This window comes from Gekko japonicus, unplaced genomic scaffold (genome assembly GCF_001447785.1).
Source record: "Gekko japonicus isolate JY-2015 unplaced genomic scaffold, Gekko_japonicus_V1.1 scaffold1177, whole genome shotgun sequence".
NCBI lineage: Eukaryota > Metazoa > Chordata > Lepidosauria > Squamata > Gekkonidae > Gekko > Gekko japonicus.
Genome location: NW_015160874.1, coordinates 109,701 through 130,262, shown reverse-complemented (window position 1 = coordinate 130,262; position 20,562 = coordinate 109,701). Strand labels below are relative to the sequence as shown.

The 20,562-nt window shown below is 39.3% G+C and overlaps 1 protein-coding gene across 2 annotated transcripts in view; it reads left to right on the top strand.

Moving 5' to 3' along the window:
* MAP4K4 (mitogen-activated protein kinase kinase kinase kinase 4) overlaps window positions 1-20,562 on the top strand; it is a 190,176-nt gene that overhangs the window by 107,030 nt on the left and 62,584 nt on the right. For both annotated transcript variants that reach the window (XM_015422706.1, XM_015422700.1), the window contains exons 4-6: window positions 9,673-9,798; window positions 13,400-13,510; window positions 16,989-17,079. In XM_015422706.1, coding sequence (XP_015278192.1) covers window positions 9,673-9,798; window positions 13,400-13,510; window positions 16,989-17,079 — 328 coding nt within the window. The remainder of the gene's footprint in view (window positions 1-9,672; window positions 9,799-13,399; window positions 13,511-16,988; window positions 17,080-20,562) is intronic.

Sequence of the window (20,562 nt, the reverse complement as noted above, 5' to 3'; positions counted from 1 at the left end):
CACACAGGAGGCAATCAGGAGAAGCGTCTGAGTCAAGAGAGAAAGCCATTTGCCAGTAATTCTGACAGGGCACAGTGGCTGAAGGGGGAGTGGGCGGGGAAGGGGAGCAGACCCAGCACCTGGCCAATGGCATGCGAGTACTCTTGAGTGGCGGCTGACGGGCCAATGGCTGAGGAAGTGCATGGAATGTTGCCACTCCAAAGCAGAATTATTATATAGAGAGATCACTTGCAAACAATACCTACCATGATCAACAAGACAAAATTGGTAGTATGTTAGTGAAAGGCTATGTGGAAGGAACCCATTCCACAAGGCTTCTGAGACTTTAGCTGTTGATAAACGAGGATAATTTAATTCATTTTTAGGTAAAGCTCCCTTTCCCTGTCTCCTCTTGATAGGTTTTTGACATTGTGATGCTAAATAGCAAGTATAGCCATGTTGTATTTTGTGTTGGAGGGGGATGAGGGAATTCTTCTGAGGTCAGAGAGAGGTTAAAAATTAAAAAGTGTAGAGGAAAGCAAGAAGATCTTCATGAATTAGAAGATGCAGGTCATGGAATACTCACAAGGGACAGGAAGTGTAGCTCTTACATAGGGAATTACACACCACTTTTCACTTTGATCTCCTACAGTAAAGTTTAAGACCTGAGTTTTAAAAATCAATTCACTTCAAAACTGTAACAATGCAGCCCCTCTATTACAACAACTATGCACACAATCTAGTTAAATTTGTGCAGCTGTTAAGCTTCTCCTCTCCTTGATCAAAAAGACTTGAGCATGTCCTTCCCTTGGAAATCAATGAGACCTGAGTGCTTAGCTTGTATACTCCTAAAAATGTGAGCATGCTTGTGATAAGCCTGCTAGAGGTGCGAGTTTTCTTCTGTCTGTCTAATCAAAGTTCCCTTTGTATGCGATTGTTCTCAGCCATGTACAGTAATTGTCGAGGACTGCTGACTGTCAGCAACTCTTCTGTCTATAATTGCTCTCTATGAAGTCATGTCTGTGATGGATGGACACTAACACCTTGTGACTCTGTTCATTGTTCACTTACCATCCCATCTCGGCTAAGAGGTTTCTGTGTACGCTTGGCAGCTGCAGTGCCACAAACACCTGGTCCAAGACTATAACCCCCTTTTCTTTTCTGGCAGCTGTATGAAAGTGGTTTTGTACATAGTGAAGTTATGCCAAGAACATTTTCCTGGACCAGCAGGGGAACACCTTCCTACTAATTCAGGGAAATCAGGACACAAGAAGTCTTTCATATAGTGCAAAATAATGTTAAAAATCAATGGGGTTGGTCACAAAGAATTGTGGATTACTGCTCTCATTTCTGGACCATTTTAGCAACATTTGATGCTAAAACAGCTGTAAATGTATTTTTTTTCCTGTCTAGTACTATCCCGCCATTTGTCCAAGATACTCAGGGCAGCGCTCCTGGTTCTTCCTTCCCCTTTCTATATTCCCACAGCAACCTTGTGAGATAGACTAGGCTGAAAAAAATGAGTTTGCCAAATTTACCCAATAAGCTTTACAACGGTGTGGGAATTTGAACCCAGGTGTCCAAATCCTGGTCAGATAATCTAAACCAGTGATACTCAGTGCCTTGGGAGCCACACTGTTGCTCTTCCCCAGTGTGAGATCCTTCCCATGTTCCAGGAGAGTGAGCAAGGTCACTGCCTGGTTGTAAGGCTTGAGGTTGGCCTCCCTGAGCTGTGGACCTCATGCCGGGAATGGAAGTGAAGGGCCTGCCTCCTCCAACAGCCCCCAACCCCCAGTACTCACATCTCAGCGCTGAGGCAACAGCTGGAAGGAAGGAAGCCAACTGCAGAGAAGAGAGAGTAAAACCTGTTGGGCAGCCACCCAAGAAAAGAGCAGGCCGTTCATAGTAGAATGGTGGTAGTTTTACGTCCCTATCTCTGCAGCCAGCTGATCCTCTTCTGGGCACCTTGGCAGTCTCTCTCTCCCTGTCTGCTGAGTGAAAGGCTGAGAGGGAATCAGAGACAGAAGGGCTGGCTAAAGTTCAGCAGTGGTGGGGTGGCAGAACCCTACACGCACAGAGGTACTCTGGTAACAACTTTAAGAAGTTACAGATAACATGCAATATTAATAATTATATTGTATTATTGTTTGTGTGTGCTTGGTGGGGCTTCTTTGGTTGCTGGTAATTGCAAATATGGCTCTCAGAGCCACAGAGTGAATACCACTGCTATATTGCTCTGTAACTGTGCCCCATTAGCTGCTGACCAGAAGCATTCCCAGGCTAATGTAGGTTAATGCAAGATAAACTTATGGTTTTTATTTTGTAGAACCAAGTGCATCAGTTTTGAGGAGGGTTTTAAATAGGAGGAGAGAGGAGTAGCCAGCCAACGGCAGATGGCAAAGCTTGTGGGTATGTCATCAATACTCTTTTTCCTAGGAACCTGTGCAACATTTTTGAATCGAACCTGGTAGCTTATGGGCAGCCAATGGAATGACGGCAGAATGAGAGTACTATGCATGCTGCAGCTAGCCCCTGATAAAACCGAGTTGCAGCACATGTGAAAGAACTCAATCTCTTTTTTACTGATTGATTGCTATAAACAAGATAGGCAAGTCACGTGCTTTTACCCACATAGCCCACCCAAAGTTGAACTCTTTGAGTTCAGTGGAAATTAAATCAGTGAAGTAAGCATGTTGTGAAATCTCTGCCATTTAAATCTGTGGAACAAAAGCAACCGTGGTTTGGGCAAGGGTGCACCATCTTGCAGCTGGTTTTAATAGAAATATTCAAAAGTCTATACCTGATGTTGAGAATAGGAAGGCTAAATGCATATTAGGAAAATTAAAAACCACTTATCCATAGTTTATAAGCAATCCTAAGTTTACCCAACAGGTCCCCATATACATGTTTATTTTCATGTCTTTTTAGAACAACAAACAAGGGAAAGTATAGACTGGAACACCCCTCAAAATATATGTTATATGCGGAAACTCATTCATCTTAAGAGTTTTGATCTTGCTGTCCTAGTCAAATAAGCCAATCTAACTAGATGCTGAAAAAATGATCAAGGACATCCTTCATGTTATTCTTAACTATAAAGTGAATGTTTCTAAGAATGTTGGAAAATTGATCAAGGGCATACTTTATGTTGTTCTTAACATAACAAAAGCCATGTTGGATCAGGCCAATGGCCCATCCAGTCCAACACTCTGTGTCACACAGTGGCCAAAACCCAGGTGCCCTCAGGAGGTCCACCAGTGGGGCCAGAACTCCAGAAGCCCTCCCACTGTTTCCCCCCCCAAGCTCCAAGAAGACAGAACATCATTGCCCCAGACAGAGTGTTCCCTTTGCACATTGTGGCTAATAGCCACTGATGGACCTCTGTTCCATATGTTCATCCAGTCCCCTCTTGTAGCCACCACAACTTCTTGCACTCGTTTATTTATTAAAGCATTTCTATGCCACCTTTCCTTATGGCTCAAGGCTGCTTTGGAAAAAGAGGCATGGACCAAACCACTGTGTATTCACTGTATTGTGTATTATTATTCTGTCACTGCTTCTTTTTCACTGATGCAGTACTATTTTTGTGCATTGTATCTTAACTATGAAGTCAATGCTTCTAAGAATGTTAGAACCTAGATAGGTAATGGATTCTGTATTCAAAATCAAGAGTCTATTCCCTCTGTGGTCTGGGTAATATTAGCCCTGCTATAGAAAGCATGAGTTGTCCAGGTAACATGATCCAGTTAAACCTCCCTGAAATCATTGGTAAGGCTCCATGGCTAAAGCTCAACGTATAAGTGTTATGACTAACACTAATACATCATCAGTGTATAATGTGAGATTATACTCGTTCTACCATATAATGCTATTACTATTTATAGTTTACTGATAGTACCTGTCAGGGGACCTAAAGCCAGATGAAACAGAATAGATGAAAGAAAGAATTCCTGGCCAATGCCATGGACTGTAAGTCAGCTATCAGATCGCAGGCCATTAGTAACTACATCATAGCCAAGCTTTCTGTAAAAAGCCTTTGTCTAAATATTAATTCAACTAGCTTTTAAATATGGAGCATCACTGGACTGCATTGGGGTATACAACAGTTCCCACCTTTGCCAATCACAAGATCAGTATGGGAATGAGGCCTATATTCTGTGTAGCAGCAAATAGTGTTAATAGTATGCAGATCAATCCCTTGTATCTTTGGAACAGAAAAGATTTTTTTCATCAACTTTTATTAAGGGTATAGGCCTGTAGTTAGAACAGAAAAAGTGGTTCTTGACCTGATTTTTTAAGTAGTGGATGCCTGATAATTGTAATAAAGTACCAGTTTTCTTGAGCAATCAGGATGAAGAAAAAACAAGTGTATTATCACAGCCTTTATGCTACTCTACATGATACTTACCTGGGATGGAAGTCTTGTAAGTTTTTATAAATGTAGTTTCAGATGTAGTAAATGGATTTGTCAAAACTTGCTTTTTGCTGATTATCTAACGATGGGAATCCCAAGAAGGTTGAGATTGTCTTGTTAAATAGAACATTGTATAATGAATAGAACTGCTTTATTGATCAATCTTTTCTGAGTAACTTGAGCCTCTCACAGAATCTATTTAATCACAGTATACCCATATTTTTTATTTCTGTTCAGTATGAAGGCCAGAATTTGCCAGCCTTTTTACCTGCTTCCCAATAATTCTGTGTAATATAGGTCAAGGCAACTTCTGCTTGTGGGGAAAGTAGATTTTACCTTTAGGGGTTGTGTGTGAGAGGGATTAAGATTTTCAGTCATGGCTCTTTTTGTGGGAAGTTTTAGAATAAGGAAACTTTAAGCATTTCCCAAATAGTAGACCATGAAGCACCTGGGTGATAGTTAAGTAACTGGTTTTTAGCTTTAGTCTATGCAAACAGATGTTATGGAGAAGCAGTATGTGTTCATTTTCTGTGGCAAGGGACAAGTCTTATCCTTTCTGTATAACAATAAGTATCAGAAACAATGAAATGGTCAGAAGAGCCGTCCTGAACTGGCCGTGGCTGGGAGGACGGGGTAGAAATTTAATAAATCAAATCAAGTAATACACATGCTGATAGAAGAGGAGTCTACAGTGTGGAAAAATGGACCACTCTCCCTACCTGCCCATACCTCTGATAATTTTATGGGAGTAAGTTTTATGGGAGTAAGACGTGTAAGTGCAATCTATAGAGTGGGATAAATGGCATACATTCTGCAATCTTTTGTAATGTATAACAGCCTCTGCAATGCCTGTCTGGAACAGTTGGAAACAGATCACTTGTTTCAATTAACACTTCCTTAAAGTCTCTTCCTATAAATGCAGAATAATCACAACATTCACTGAAAACGTTCCCATAAAGGCTTGCTTTCCATTTGGAGAAAAAATATATTGGCCCTCACTGTGTATTTTGTAATCCATACTGGGAACTATATCGTTAACCCAAAGGCAGCAAAGGCAGGGATTGAGGCACAGTGACATATGAAAAGGTGGAAGCTGATTGGGGGGGAGGACAATACCCCATGGTTATTAAGATTGCAGCAGGTGGTTGCTTTGTCAGGGACAACAAACAACTGTTCTACAAGTGTTTTTGGCTTCTTAGTACATGGGAACAATTCCAGCATGTGTTTGCACAGTGCTTATAGCTTCAGACGTTGCTGTTCTTCCAGGGAAAAAAACCCTGCCTGTTATCACTTGCCCTTTTTATCCTTATTTCTCATTTTATTCTCATGCCACAAGTAGCTGTAAATAGTTCGGACTATGTCTTGCCTTTAAACTCAAAAGAGGGGGCTTTCTGAAGATGAAACAGTACCACAACCCTTAATTGTTGGGAGGGGAGAGAATATCTTTATTTTTATGACCCTCGAGTAAATACATTATGAAGTGATGAGATATTTGGGTAGTCATAATAATCCTTCTACTAATATTAAAATTACATTTTTTGTTCAGGGTTACTTATACATGGTCAATGCAACTTACAGTAGGGGTGGGTATGAACTGAAGTTTGTCATAAACCGGGCCCGGTTTGTGGTTCATGAACCTTGGTTTGTGCCATCCTGACCTCACAAGCCCCACAAACCTCCCTGGTGGGTCCATGCTGCTTGTGTTGGGACATACACTGGCACCGGCGATGGGTCTTAGAGAAGGCATTTAGAGACTGCGGTCTCTTTAAATGCCTTTGTGGCAGTGCGGCTTGCAAAAACCATTTAAAAGGATCCCTTCACTCAGCTAGTGAAGTGGGAAGGCATTTAAATGCCTTCACAGTTGGAAACAATTTCAGCGGAAGTGGGGGGGAGCGAAAGGGATTGCAGAAATGGCTTGCAAAAACTATTTAGACGGTTCCCTTTAGGCTGAAATAGATGCAAGCCATTTCAGCGATCCCTCTAGCTCCCCCTTAGAAGTGGGAGGGGATGAAAAGGATCGGTGAAATGGCTTACAAAAGCCATTTAAAGGGAACATTCCCTTTAAATGGCTTTTGCAAGATCTTCTCCCCCTTCCATTCTGCTGGCCTCAGGGAGCCACCCCCAGCAGAAAGAACGGAGGGAAGATCCACAAACCAAACCACTTTGCAAAGTGGGGGTTTTGTCCCAGTTCGTGGGACCTCACGAACTACAAACTGGGAAAGACCTCCATTTCCACGATTCATGCCCATCCCTAACTTACTTGTTCATTTTCTCAGGACCTGAAGAACCTGGGAATTTTCGGCAGCCTTGAGCTTCAATGGGGGCTGGATTAAAGCCATGGACGGGCCGGTTCCAGCCTGTGGGCCTTAAGTTTGACACCCCTGCATTATGTAGTGTGGAAAATGTTCCTCAGAAAAAATACAACATTGGAAAATTTTCTGCCTCACATCACAGGCTAGGTTAACTCCAGCATTGCACTTAGTTTTCATTCAGAAGCATTGCAGCCTATTTATTGGCTTAGTTGTTTTAACCTATGGCTTGTCCACTATGGTTTGGAAGTTAGCACTAGCCATAGTTGCCTGATTCAGGCATCATGACAGAATGTGGTGAAATGAAATATGTAAACAGAGATGGCAATCTGCATGAGAAGGAATAAAGGCCATGCAAACCCCCAGGATGCGTCTAATGTGGATTACATGAATTGTGTCAGTATGACCTTCCAGTCCCCCTAGCCCCCATTTTATAATATGCTACTTTATCAGATAATGTACCCTGCTGGCAAGTCTGCCTTTTTTCTTTAGGGAGTTGATTAGGGAGTTGGAGCACCTTCCATATGAGGAAAAGTTAAAGAGTCTGGGACTTTCCAGTTTAGAAAAGAAATGACTAAGGGGGGACATGGTAGAAGTTTATAAAATTATGCACGGGGTGGAGAGAGTTGACGAAGATAAGGATAGGCCTACAAGTAGCTATTAGCCATGGTGCTGAAAGGAACCTCCATGTTCAGAGGCAGTAAACTTCTGAATACCAGACGACATCTGGGGAGGGCCTTGGTCTCTGAGCTCTGGAGGGGCCTGTGGTTTGATCCAGCAGGGCTTTTCTTATGTTCTGAGTACAAGCTGAAGATCAGTTTGACCACGCTCTCTTCCGCTGTATAGGTGTATGTTCTGGATGAACTCCCAGATTTTTCTGCCGTTGACTGTTGCATCATTTCTTGTGAATATTCATTGTAAAAATGTTATGGCATATTGTTCCCATTATCTGTTTTTGTTCATACGAAACAGAGATGCAGATATGGGTTTTCAGGTGCTAACCAGGATCAGAGAACCAAAGAAGACCACATCAGAATATTCTCTGCCCTAAAGGGGGATAAAGAACAAGTCAAAACATGTCACAAATGAGAAGTCATTTCCTTTTCTAAACCCCCAGAGTGCCTATTTGGAAAATGGAATAAATCTAGTAATTTTAAAAAGGTGTTGCACTGAGGCTGTATTCTAGTTCATTGACAGGAAGCTGCTTTGAAAACCTACCACTTTAAGGAAACTGCCAGCGCATATGATGCAGCTGTACCTAAGGGACAAGTGTGAGGCAAGGGGACAAATGTGAAGCTAAGTTTGTATATGATCTGTGAGCTGTTCCTCCCTGCAGTGAATTGTTCAGAGAAGGAAATGTATGATTTCTCCTCATATCACTGCATATTGAAAGTCTCTCATGTACGAAATTACTCCATTGCATCCATCATAATATTGTGGCAATGCTTGAATAACATGGTCTCTATGAATGAGAGCTAATAAACAAGAGTAAATATTTCCTAGATGCAAGGAGCTATTCCAGTGTGTCTTTGTTACATTATATTAAACGGGTTGAATCTCATGATTTACCTTCTTGGAGAGATTTTTTTCCAGCCTTCCCGTAGCTCTCAGTTTTTACAGTATGTAATTTATTACGTTTGTTATTTTAATCACTTATTAGGTTCAAAGAGAAAAGGAAGTGTTAAAAATAGCGTTTGTATAACAGCTGGGAATGGAGAATGATTTTTGATTCTCAAGGTGTAGTATTATATGAATTATACCAGTGGTAGACGAAAATGGGTTTAACTCGTTAATTAGACTGTGTTGAGTTTTATTTTAATGACAGTGGTCAAGTGCAGCATTTTACAGTAGCCACCAGATGTCACTACGCTGACAATATCCTGAAATGGGCATTTTGTTGTTGCATTTGGGCAAGACCTGTTCTGTAAATATAGCATCTCTATTATACCGTTGTCCTCACAGAAGCTGTTGCCTAGATTTTATATATTTTTGAGCAATGTTCTTTGTTATGATTCCCTTTGTAGAGGGAATACTGTGTAGTGGTTGATATTAGGCACAGTGGGCTCTTACAACATGGAAATTGTATCTTCAGATGTAAGGTAGGCTGTCATGAAATGAGTTTTGTTTTTAAGAAAGCTGATGCATTATGGGCAGAGAAAAATAATGTGTGTACAGTATTTTGGGCACAATGGCTTTAAAGTGGTAGTTGATGCCAGCTCCATTTGATAAATTCCCAAGAGTTTACCAGCCTTTCACAATGAATTGCTTCTTTCTTGGCTTTTAAAGATTTACATATTTTTAAACATATTGTTAAAAAAAACAAAATAGTTGCAAATATACAGTTTATTGTAGTATTCTTGCTATTAGAGGGCAGTGTGGAAAAAAGCTTTCCAGCATCACAACAGTAACTATCCAGAGAATACTGAAACCCCATCACTTCTAACAAACATCTTCTGTTGAATGGACATTGTAAGACCATTCCTTTCAGTTTGTGAGGTTAATTTGATTTAGCATGGAAGGTTAGTGATAAGCATTTTGTTGAGATCTTTTGTTTTTCTTTACATTTAAAGCCGGCTTTATACTCCTAATCTGATGGGGAAAACAGCCCCATGGAAGGGGTTACTTAACCCTTTCTTCTCTTTCCTCCAGTGTGGATATCGTATATTTATCCTCTTTCACAGAGATGTCTTCTTTAATCTAAGATCAGCCCATTATATTTAACCCTTAGACAGCTCTAACACAATAGTGTAAGCAAGCTGTGCCAAACCTAGACTGAGCTTTAAATGTTGGTACAGAAATGATAGCTCTATATGCCTGTTCCTCCCCCATTTTTGCACGTCATGACTATGACAAAAGATTGTGCTGCTGTTTTAGGGTTAATGGGGTGTGTGTATATTTGGGTTCATCACCAAAGCTCCTGTAGATGCATGCAAGTTAGTGTTTTCTTTTTTAAAATTTTATTTTCCAAAGGATGAAGAAGAAGAAATCAAACTGGAGATAAATATGTTGAAGAAATACTCCCATCACAGAAATATTGCGACTTACTATGGTGCTTTCATTAAGAAAAGTCCCCCAGGGCATGATGATCAACTGTGGGTAAGCCGATTCTTCACAGGCGTCTTTCACTTCCTGTTTGGTAGTTACTTGAGGGCAGCCTGATAATGAACAATAAAATAATGTCCTATTTTAGGAACAAAATAATGTTTTATAATTATGCATTCACGTGAATAACCTTAAGAAGAAAACTGAAATGACTATTGCTATTAAGCATTCTATTCCCAGCAAAAATAACTTGTTTTCAATGCTTGATTCCCCATTTCCTAGTAATAGCACTGGAAAAAATATATAGGGCTTACTGCATTTAAAGGCTTATTTAGTCGTTTATTTAAAATATTCATGTTTCTGATGCAGTTTGCAGTGATAAAATAATAAAAATCAATAAAATATTATTTTTGACAGTAAGTAAAGAATTTACTCAAAGAATTTACTCAAAGAATTTATAAAGAACAAGAATTTATAAAGAACAAGAAGCTAAAATAAATATCAACGGAGACCTGTCACAGACAATCCAAATACAGAAAGGGACGAGGCAGGGGTGTCTCTTGTCGCCATTGTTGTTCATCTTGACGTTAGAAATTTTAAATGATCAGATAAGAAGTGACAAACAAATTAAAGGACTGAAACTGAGAAACCAAGAATATAAGCTTTTGGCGTTTGCTGATGATTTAGCTTTTATTTTGGAAGATCCACAGGACTCGGCAAGTAAATTGATTTCAACCATACGAGACTATGATAAATTAGCGGGACTTAAAATTAATTTAAAAAAAACAAAAATGTTGGTAAAAATATGACTAAGCACAAGCTGAAAATCTGCAAGAACAAACAGGAGTAGGAGTTTCGAAAAGTATTAAATACTTAGGAGTGCACTTTACTAACAAAACAAGTTCTCTAATGGAAAATAACTATAATAAAATGTTGAAAGAGATAAAAGAAACTCTACAAAAATGGAACCAGTATCAATTATCCTTTATGGGGAAAATAGCAGCTATTAAAATGTGTATTTTGCCAAAAGTGTTATTTTTATTTCAAGCCATCCCAGTGATAAAAGATTATAATTATTTCAAAGAGTTGGATAGACTAATAGCTCACTTTATTTGGCAAGGCCGGAAACCAAGGATTAAACTGAAAATTTTGCAAGACTCTCAAAGTAGAGGAGGCTTTGCGCTTCCTGATTGGTTTCTATATTATAACGCATCGGTGCTGGAATGGATTAGAGACTGGGTAACCTTGGAAAATGAAAGATTACTAAAAATGGAGGCGCATGACTTGCTTGTAGGATGGCATGCATTCTCATGGTATGAGAAAGCCAAGATACACAAATATTTTGAAACACATTGGCTTAGAGCCTCCTTATTAAAAGTCTGGGAACAAGTTAAAAAACGTTTCTATATAAAGACCCCGAGATGGGTAGTCCCTTTAGAAGCCCTTTCAAATCCTAATTTAATCCAAAAAGAAAACTTAATTATATATCACGTACTAGAAAAGAATTCAGAACTGAAGAAACCGCTAGACCATAATTGGTGGCAAATGACCCAAATCCAATCGAGATACACACAAGATTAAAAAATAAGTTATTATGCTGAATATACTGAATTGGACAAGATTCTTCTATATACAAATAAGAAATTTATTTTAAAATGTATACGTTTCTGCTGGAAGATAAAATGGCCGATGAAATAGTTTAAAAGGTAATGATAAGATGGGTTGAAGATCTAGGGCACACCATTAATCTTGAAGACTGGGAACAGATCTGGGAAAAAAGTATATAAGTGACAAGAGCGGTATCATACAAAGAGAACATTTGCAAATTGTTCCACAGATGGTATATTACACCTTCGACAATAGCAAAAATGGATCCTAAATATACGAGTTTATATTGGAAATATCAGAAAAAGCTGGGCACATTCTACCACATGTGGTGGAACTGTCCAATAACTAAACGTTATTGGATAGAAGTATACGAAATTATCCAATCAAGCTTACAAATTAATATTACGTTCACTCCAGAGTTGTTTCTGTTAACTATACCACCAAGAGAGCATAAAAAAGAAGATGTGCACTGTATAATTCTGATTATTGTAGCAGCAAGAATGCTATTTGCAAAAAATTGGAAGTCAACAGAGGTGCCTACCAGAACAGAAATCGTTTGTAAAATATTACAAGCAGCAGAAAATGACAGATAAACTAGAGAACCAATTTGAGAAAACATGGTCAAAATGTTATAGTTAGATAGATAAACAGAACGGGGGGGAAAGAAAAAAAGAAATTACATAGTTAAGTTAGAGGAGGCTAAAACAAAAAGATATAGAGTTGTTAAGTTAAGGATAATGGAATAAAACCGGAACATGTAATTGGGAAGAGGTGTGGTACGAATGGTTAATATAGAAATGAGCTGGAAAATAGAACCTATATCCTCACACGGGGGGTGGTGGTGGTAAAGTATAAATGTTGTATATTGTTTGTTATGATTGTCTTTACGGTGTATTGGTTGTTTGATGTGTGTTGAATAGGTGTTTCTTCTTGGAAAATAAAAAACTATATATTATTTTTTGACAGTAAGTAACTTTAAAGCTCAAAGAATTGTTAAAATATAAAACATAATCCATCTGTAGAAGAATGACTTGCTAGTCTCGGTTTTACAGGGTTTAAAACATCATCTGTTGCCATTTATTTTATCACTTACAACAGGCTGTGTTGGAGTAGATATTTAGAACCTACATGCACAAATGCTCAGGTACAGCTGGTACAACTGGAATATCTTGCTCGGTGATGTCCAAACTACATGTTGGAAGATAACTACCAACATGCTGTGATGGAATTAAATAATGAAAGTTTCCTGTGAACCCAAAGTTACTCTCACCCAAGAGGAGGCTTTCTGTTATGTTTCTTCAAGATTAATTTATCTTCCTTGTGTCCTTCAAATCAGTCATTCTGCTGTGTTTCTGAATCCAGTGGTCTCAGCATCCAGTCAATCTTTCTGTTGCTTTTGATAGAACAGAATTGACCACCATCCGATAGTCTGCCTATTGACTCATGTCCTGGCCTTTACTGTTTTCCAGCATGTAGAACAACAGGAGGCAGGCGACTTTCTTACTATTAATTTGTACTCAGAAAGTAAATCATTTGCAGTGCAAGTCTGAAGTGTGTGTCCAGTTCTAACACAGAAAACTCCCACATGCCACAGCTAATAGGAGTTTGGAAACATGACTGTAGCTTTTTGTCATTCTAGAGACTTCATGCAGAAATGAAGAAACAGAAATTGCAGAAAGAGGAAACAGAAATGTTACAAAGGTTGCTTAGTATAAACTCCTTTGCTGAGGCAGGACACACGCCAGAAGTCCTTAGTCCAGCATGTTAAGATCTGTCACTACTCGTTCTGTATACATGTATCATGCATACCATTGTGAAATCTCATTCTCAGAAAACCAATGAACTAATGTGACATAAACTTTTATAGATATTAACAGGATTTGTATTATTATCTACATGATGAGTTGTTGAGCTTGCCTAGTGTCCTCATATGAACTTTCTCTTGGTGTAGTAGTAAACATGTCCATTCTGCTGTTGAATCACAGATATTTCTATGTTTTTATGGAATTATTTCTTGAATTATTTCTTTGTATTCTGCTTTTTACAGCTCGTTATGGAGTTTTGTGGTGCAGGCTCTATTACAGATCTTGTGAAAAACACGAAAGGAAGTACTCTGAAGGAAGACTGGATAGCATACATCTCTAGAGAAATTCTCAGGGTAAGCAAATTAAAACACCCCATGTATTTAGTTAAACAGGCAAGATTAAAAAGCAGCATAAACTTCTGATAGGCTTGACAGTGAAGTCCACAACTTTAACCTTGTGACGTGGGAAAGGAATAAACTGCAGTTCTCAAATGTTGATTCAGTTTTTAAAAAAATCAAACTTGAAACAACTGGTGGATTATCATTTATCAAAGGCTGTATGCTTTGGACCCATTTTAAGGAGTGGTGTTTGGTTGCTTCAATCAGTGAACATGGGGGAAAGTAATACCTGTGTGAATAGTCAGCAGCAGCCTAAAAACCACCAGAGTGGAGAACTTCCCAGTCAAAATATAGAGCCTGGGTTGCTCACCTCTTTATTGGCAACACTGGAAACAGAGATGGGTAATGAAATACAACATGTGTTTTATTCATCCGTTCTACAGGGCTAGTAAAGTTTAATGCTTTGATGCATAAAGCCAGGTGCTGGATTAACAGAAAGCCCTACATGCTGATGCTGGTGTCTCTTATTTATTTTGGCGTTGACAGTGCTCTCTTTTTTCGGTATTAAAGTTTCAAATGTTAAAGAGCAAAATAGAATTAATTTCAGTATGGGCTGCTGTAGTGCTTTACTAGTATTCACTCGCCCAGCCCAAGCATTTTCTCTTCTTGAAATAATTATTTGGCCCTAAATAAGCATCTGAGGATAAAGTTTGTATAAGAACATAAGAGCAACACCCTAAATCTGGGCGGTCAGGTTTAGATTCTTGAGAATATATAAGAACGTGGAATATTGTTAGGGGTGCGCTTGTGTGCCTGCGTGCTTGGGTTCCCGTGGGCAAGTAAGAGTATCATATAAATCTTACTCAGATGCCAGAAGATCTTGCTTTAAAAGTTGTTGATGTTTCCACTCAAAACTGCTCTTAAAGTTGTTCACAGTCCTTCAAAGTATGCAACAAAATCAAGAATACATTTCATGATGCAACAGTAAAAGCAAGTGATCAAGTACTGTAAATGCACCAAGCCGTTCCTAAAGCTCTGTTGGAATAAAAATGTTTTCACCAATTTCTTGAAACCAAAGAGTGCCTGGAAGTCCTGCCTTAAAGGGGGGGAAATCTATTAGTTGTTTGGCACCACTGAGACAGTCCTGTTCCAGGTAGCCACCAGCTTGACTTTCAGTAGTGGAAACACCTGAAACAAAGCTTTACATGTCTTTTATATGAGGGACGAAGAACCTGTGGCTTTTAAATGTTGACCCCTTGACTTGTATCCCTAAAAAACTCAGGTTCAAATTCCCTTCCTTTTTGACCCTGGATCAGTCATTCTCTGTCAGAATGATAAAATGAACTGGAGCAGGGAAGAACCATGTAAGCTACCCTGGACCCCTGGGAGGAAGGGTGAGATAAAAATGTACTAAACAAATTAATTTTTTTCATCACACACACCCCCTAGTTCAAGGCAGTTTAAAAATAAACAAGTTAAGCAGGTAAGAACACTTTTGGTCAGGGTTGTCATCTGAGCATCCATCTACGACTAAAGCAGGTTTCACTAAAGACTAAGAGCTGCAAACTTCCTAGACAAGATTATCATTTCCTTAAACAGGCAGCTTCATCTTTCCAAGATTGGATGGATCCCAACCATATAGGCCTTTGATTTATTAGCTTGTATTTACTAGCTGCTTCTTGTCAAATGTGTGCAGAATGGGAGAAAATGTATGTGTTGTTCTGATCCTGTGATATATTAATTATACTAGGTCCTTTCATTTAGTTTTTAAAAATATGGTGCAATCAATAACAGCAAGGCAGCAGCTTGCCTGGCTCAAGATTCTGTTTATACCAAAGCCCAGCCAAATATACTTCCTGCAGTTAATATTAATCATTCATCTCAAAAGCTCTGATTCAAGTAATTTCTGTTATAGCAAAAATTGTACCAATTATTTGGATGTGTTCCATTGCAAAATACTTTGGCAGTTTGCATAAAGTCCTGGTAATATAGCTTCATGCAAGAGAGAGAGAGAAAGAGAGAGAGAGAGAGAGAGAGAACCAAACCAGAAAACAAAAATGGCACCAAATGTGTCTGTTGTTGGCTGGTCTGACAGAGGGACATTTTATGTTAGGTCATTCCTGCCTTACAAACAAGTCCACTGAAGTCATCACTCACAAAAATTGTTGCTAGCCTGTCTGTCAACCCATACTTTTAGTTAATAGTATGGAAATTATTTTCTTTCAGCCAACTTAAATGTTTTAATGTGGTGAGAGTTTTTTCTTCAAGTTGAATGTTGAAAAAGGAATATTGTTGGGCATGATGGAAAATCCAAGACTACATATTCTAACAGTTAAGACAGAGCAGAGTAAGTATGATTCAGACTTAATTAGGGTAGGGTGTTCTAGATGTAAAATGATTTTAGGTCACACCAAAGGCTACTGGGACAAAAATGCAATGGCAACTCTCCCTCGGAGAATATAAAAGCCAGACTTCATTTGAATCTGTCTTTGGCATTAATTGGAACACATGAGTCTAATTGTAGGGTGGAGAACAGAAGTAAAAATAAATGTGACAGTCTTTGTGTTAGTGCACTATCTCAAATGGATGTCCAGCTTTACTAAGTAAGGAGTCAATAGGAGCTAGCCCTGGTACTTATTTTATTTATTTATTTATTTATTTATTAGATTTCTATACCGCCCTCCCAAAGGCTCAGGGCGGTTCACAGCGGCAAAGCCGGGAGCTAAAATACAATAAAACACACAATAAAATACAATATTTAAACCATAGTAAGCGATCTAAAATACAATAAAACACACAATAACATACAATATTTAAACCACAGTAAGCGACCTAAAACACAATGCTACATCTGCAGCCTGCAATTTTTTTTTTAATTCATCAGCCTAACCTAATTGTTTGCAAGGTATGGTTCATCTAAGATCATTGGAATCTGCAGGCTGGAACTTTCCTTTACGTCCAACATTTTTCTGTTTTGTTTTGTTTTGCATAACATTCAGCCTGAAGACGAGTTCTAATGAACTCAAAAACTTGCTCATTAGTTGTGATGTTTTAGTTGGCCCTTATATAGAAAGGCATCCCATATTTCTGGCAAAGTACACTGTTTTACTCTTCATAGGTTTGCAGTATTTCTCCAAATGGGTTGATTTCATTCCACAGTACTTTTATAGTCCTTTTTATAAGATTGGATCTGGCCAGGCATGTAATAGAAATGCTATCTATACATAAAATAACCTCATAAAGAGCAGCAGTTGAGTTTTACCAGTGTGATACTTTCTGTTCTTGCAAAGTGTGCATGAGTAACATGCTATGAGAATACCTACATTTGATCATGTTGCACATGTTATACAAAAAAGACCTCCGAAACGATTGGACTACAAGTCTGGATTTTTAAAACAGTTATACAGTAACATAGTTAAAGACTCCCATTAGTTGCAAACTTTTTTTTGAAGAAAAGAACCCTACATCTACTCTTTTCAAAAACAAAACACAGGGATTGGCACATCTCCATGCTCATCATGTGATTCATCGGGATATCAAAGGACAGAATGTATTGTTAACAGAAAATGCAGAGGTGAAGTTGGGTAAGTGTACAAGCCTTTTCCACTCACTTGTCTTTTTATATATTCCGTAACTCCCGCTTGTCACTGTTTTTCAACATCACCTAGCCCGCTATGGTGTTTCACTAGCTGGAGAAAAGAAGCAGAACCTGAAAACCATCAGCAGTGAGAATTTCAAACAAGTCTGAATGACGTTTTGTGAATTCTTTGTTGTAATACTCCAGTGGTAGAAGAGTATTCAGGAAAGCATGGTGTAGTGATTAGATGGTTGAGTTAGACCTTGGAAGATCCAGGTTCAGATTGCTGCTTGTCATGAAACTCATGGTGAACTTGGGCCTGTTGCTTCCTCTCAGGTGCACCTACCTCACAAGGTTATTGGTAAGGATGAACATGAGATTGGGAAGTACCATGTCTGCCTCCCTGACCTCCTGTAAGGAACAGCAGGATTTAAAAATGTGCTAAATACAAAAGTGTTAATTTTTTTCTTGTTATTATCCCATACACTTATTCATTGGTGGCTTACAAACAAAATTAACATGTAATGAAACATGATATGCAGCATTAAAAGTAATGATAAACAGCTTTTAAAAACTTGAAAACTTGATTAAAACTTTGGCTTTAAAAAACTGCTCACGTCTGTGTCCCTTCTGGTGAGGATTTCATACCCTTTTCAGTGTTGGATTCAGCCTTCTGAAAAGAGAGAACAGAATTGTGTTGAAGTCAGTTAAAACAGTCTTTGCTGGACCCTACATTTCTTTATTTCCTGTGGTTTTTCTTCTTACTGCTAACAATGACCAAGGGATTCATTCATTTGTCTTCAGCCTCCATTCCCTAAAATGAAGGAGTAGCTGGCCAAGGCAAGGCCACATGCTACAAACAGTGCTGAGAGTCAACTCTGTGTTTATTTTGTCCATAGTCTTAGTCACAATAGAGAGCTACCCAGGCATGATACAGGAATGTCAAAGAAGTACAGTTTGGGAGATGTCACAGCTGCTAAGTGTCAATTCAACAAAGAAACAACAATTCAATGCAACAATTCAACAAAGAAAAGCCAGCATGGACTGTATGATCTACTTGATCAGATTTTATGGAGGAGAGACTAATTGATAGACACGCGCCTTCTTAGGACAGAAACTTTTTTCATGTTTCTGTTAAAAGTCATCTTCATATTGAATTCAGACAGTACAGGGGTGCAAACGATTTTGACCATACCTCAGGTGACCATTGGGTATTTTCCAATACCCTGCAGGGAAACTGCAGTACCATTCCTCAGATTATTCCAAACGATGGTCACATGGGAAGGAAAGAGTCAGCCAGTGCAAACTGGCATCCATTTACCAAAACGTATTACTTTCTTTTAATAGCAGCAGTATTTTCAATAAGTGTTCTAGTAAACGCCAAGGCATGAGGTTCAGAAGATGGGGAAAGAAATGTTTATTAATTGTAACTTTAAATATAGTTGCTGTGGATCCACACTTTATGCATCCTGAACTCTGACCCAGGAGAGCTTGTATTCTGTTAGTGTCTAAGGTGTCACTGGACTCCTGCTTTATTTTTCTGCAACAGACTGCCACCTCTCTGAAATTAACTGTGCCAGCAAGGCATATGCCAAGATACCTATTTGCAGAATGTTCTCGTACTATTATACTACATGTTTTGTGCTTGGGATATGAGACCCAGTGGAGCCTTGCTTTTGATGCAAACCAGGGATCTTCAAGCACATGCAGTGTTGGACCAAATTAGCTACTGCAGAGGCTTCAGTATGCCAATCGGGTGTCATTTGTAGCTTATTTGGTTGGCAAGTCATGCACACTCTTGGGATCTGCAAAGAGTGCTTTCACAATGAACTCTGCTTTTTGGTTGAATGACTGTTTAAAAAAATTGTATCCCACTTTTCTACTTTAAAAAAAAGTCTTCAGACTGGTTTACAAACCAGTTAAAAATCACAACAATAAGATAACAGTTGGCAGCAAAATCAGCTGTAGAAAAGCAGCAACATGGCCAGCAATTAGTATAGTAATTCCCAGGTTTACTGTCTCTCTGAATATGGAGAGATCTACTTAGTCACCATAGCTAATAGCCATTGATGGATCTCATTTCCCATGACTTCAGTACCAATACTACAGTGTCTATAAGTTAAGTGGGGAATTGAGGATGAGACACATGCATATTTACCTAAAGCAATCTGATACATTTTTGAAACTAGGGACTTCCTGATTCTTAGCCACCAGGCTGTAATATCCCAACTCCCCTATACACCACTGAAAATGCTAGTTTATGTAGATTTAACACATACAAACAATTGATGAAGAAGAAGAAGAAGAAGAGATTAGGTTTATACCCCGCCCTTCACTTGGAGTCTCAGAGCAGCTTACAAACTCCTTTCCCTTCCCCTCCCCACAACAGACACCCTGTGAGGTGGGTGGGGCTGAGAGAGCTCTTGACAGAAACTGCTCTTTTTCAAGGACAGCTGTGCCAGAGCTTGTGACTGACCCAAGGTCACATCAGCAGGTGCAAGTGGAGGAGTGGGGAATCAAACCCGGTTCTCCCAGATTAGAGTCCGCGCACTTAACCACTACACCAAACTGGCTCTCTGCCAGTTTGTAATATGAATTGGTCCTAAAAGACAAAACTTAAAAGAAATTATTTGGAGAAATCTCTTGGTGGGAAGGTAGAACCTGAGTGTCCTTTAGATCACGCAGCCAGACAGAGGCATGCTCAGTTTTCACAATGTAGCAGCATCAGGTGTGCTCAGACTCTCCTGGAACATGCCGACTATGCTGAATGAAACAACAGTAATGGGGAGTGGGAATTAAACAGTACAAAATTCAGTGTGCGCTTTTGGTTGGTTGGTGTTCTAGTAGCTCTTACTAATGTGTGCCAGCTATGCCTCATATGGATCAGGGGAACAGAGTAGGACTTATGGGTTTTTTTTTGCAAGCAAGGCAGATAACTACTGTATGCTGCCTCTGTAGGAATGCAAGGCTCTGCTTCAGGTCCGTAGCTCAGGGAAGATCAGGGGCCAATCTACAGAGGAGGAGGACGCTTGCAACGGAGGAGGCTGGCTTACAGCGAAGGAGAACGTGGGATTGTGGAGCGTTCCTAGCGGCAGGTTCTTTAAAGACCGGTTACTGCCCCCAGTGGAGAGTTGCGGAAGATCACGATCAAGTTTAAGAGAAGATCATTTGACAGGGAGGAAAGTGATTTTAATTTCCCTCCCTGGACGATAGTGGTCTTAACCATCAGGACTTTGATTGTGAATGCCATTAGTTGTGTGAATGTTGTTTGGATGCAGAGAAGAATGAGGAAATAGCCTGCTATTGATGTGATGAGAGTGGTAGATTGATTGGCTGTAAGGAGGACTGAATGTTGGTGTAGGTGAGGTTAGGTTTTACTACAGTCAAGTATACTATTGTGTATGATAATTTTGTATAGCAGAGTGTGAGTGTATAGTTGTATACCAGTCAAGTAAGAGCAGCATCTGGAGGACGGTTGATTAGCTTGTTA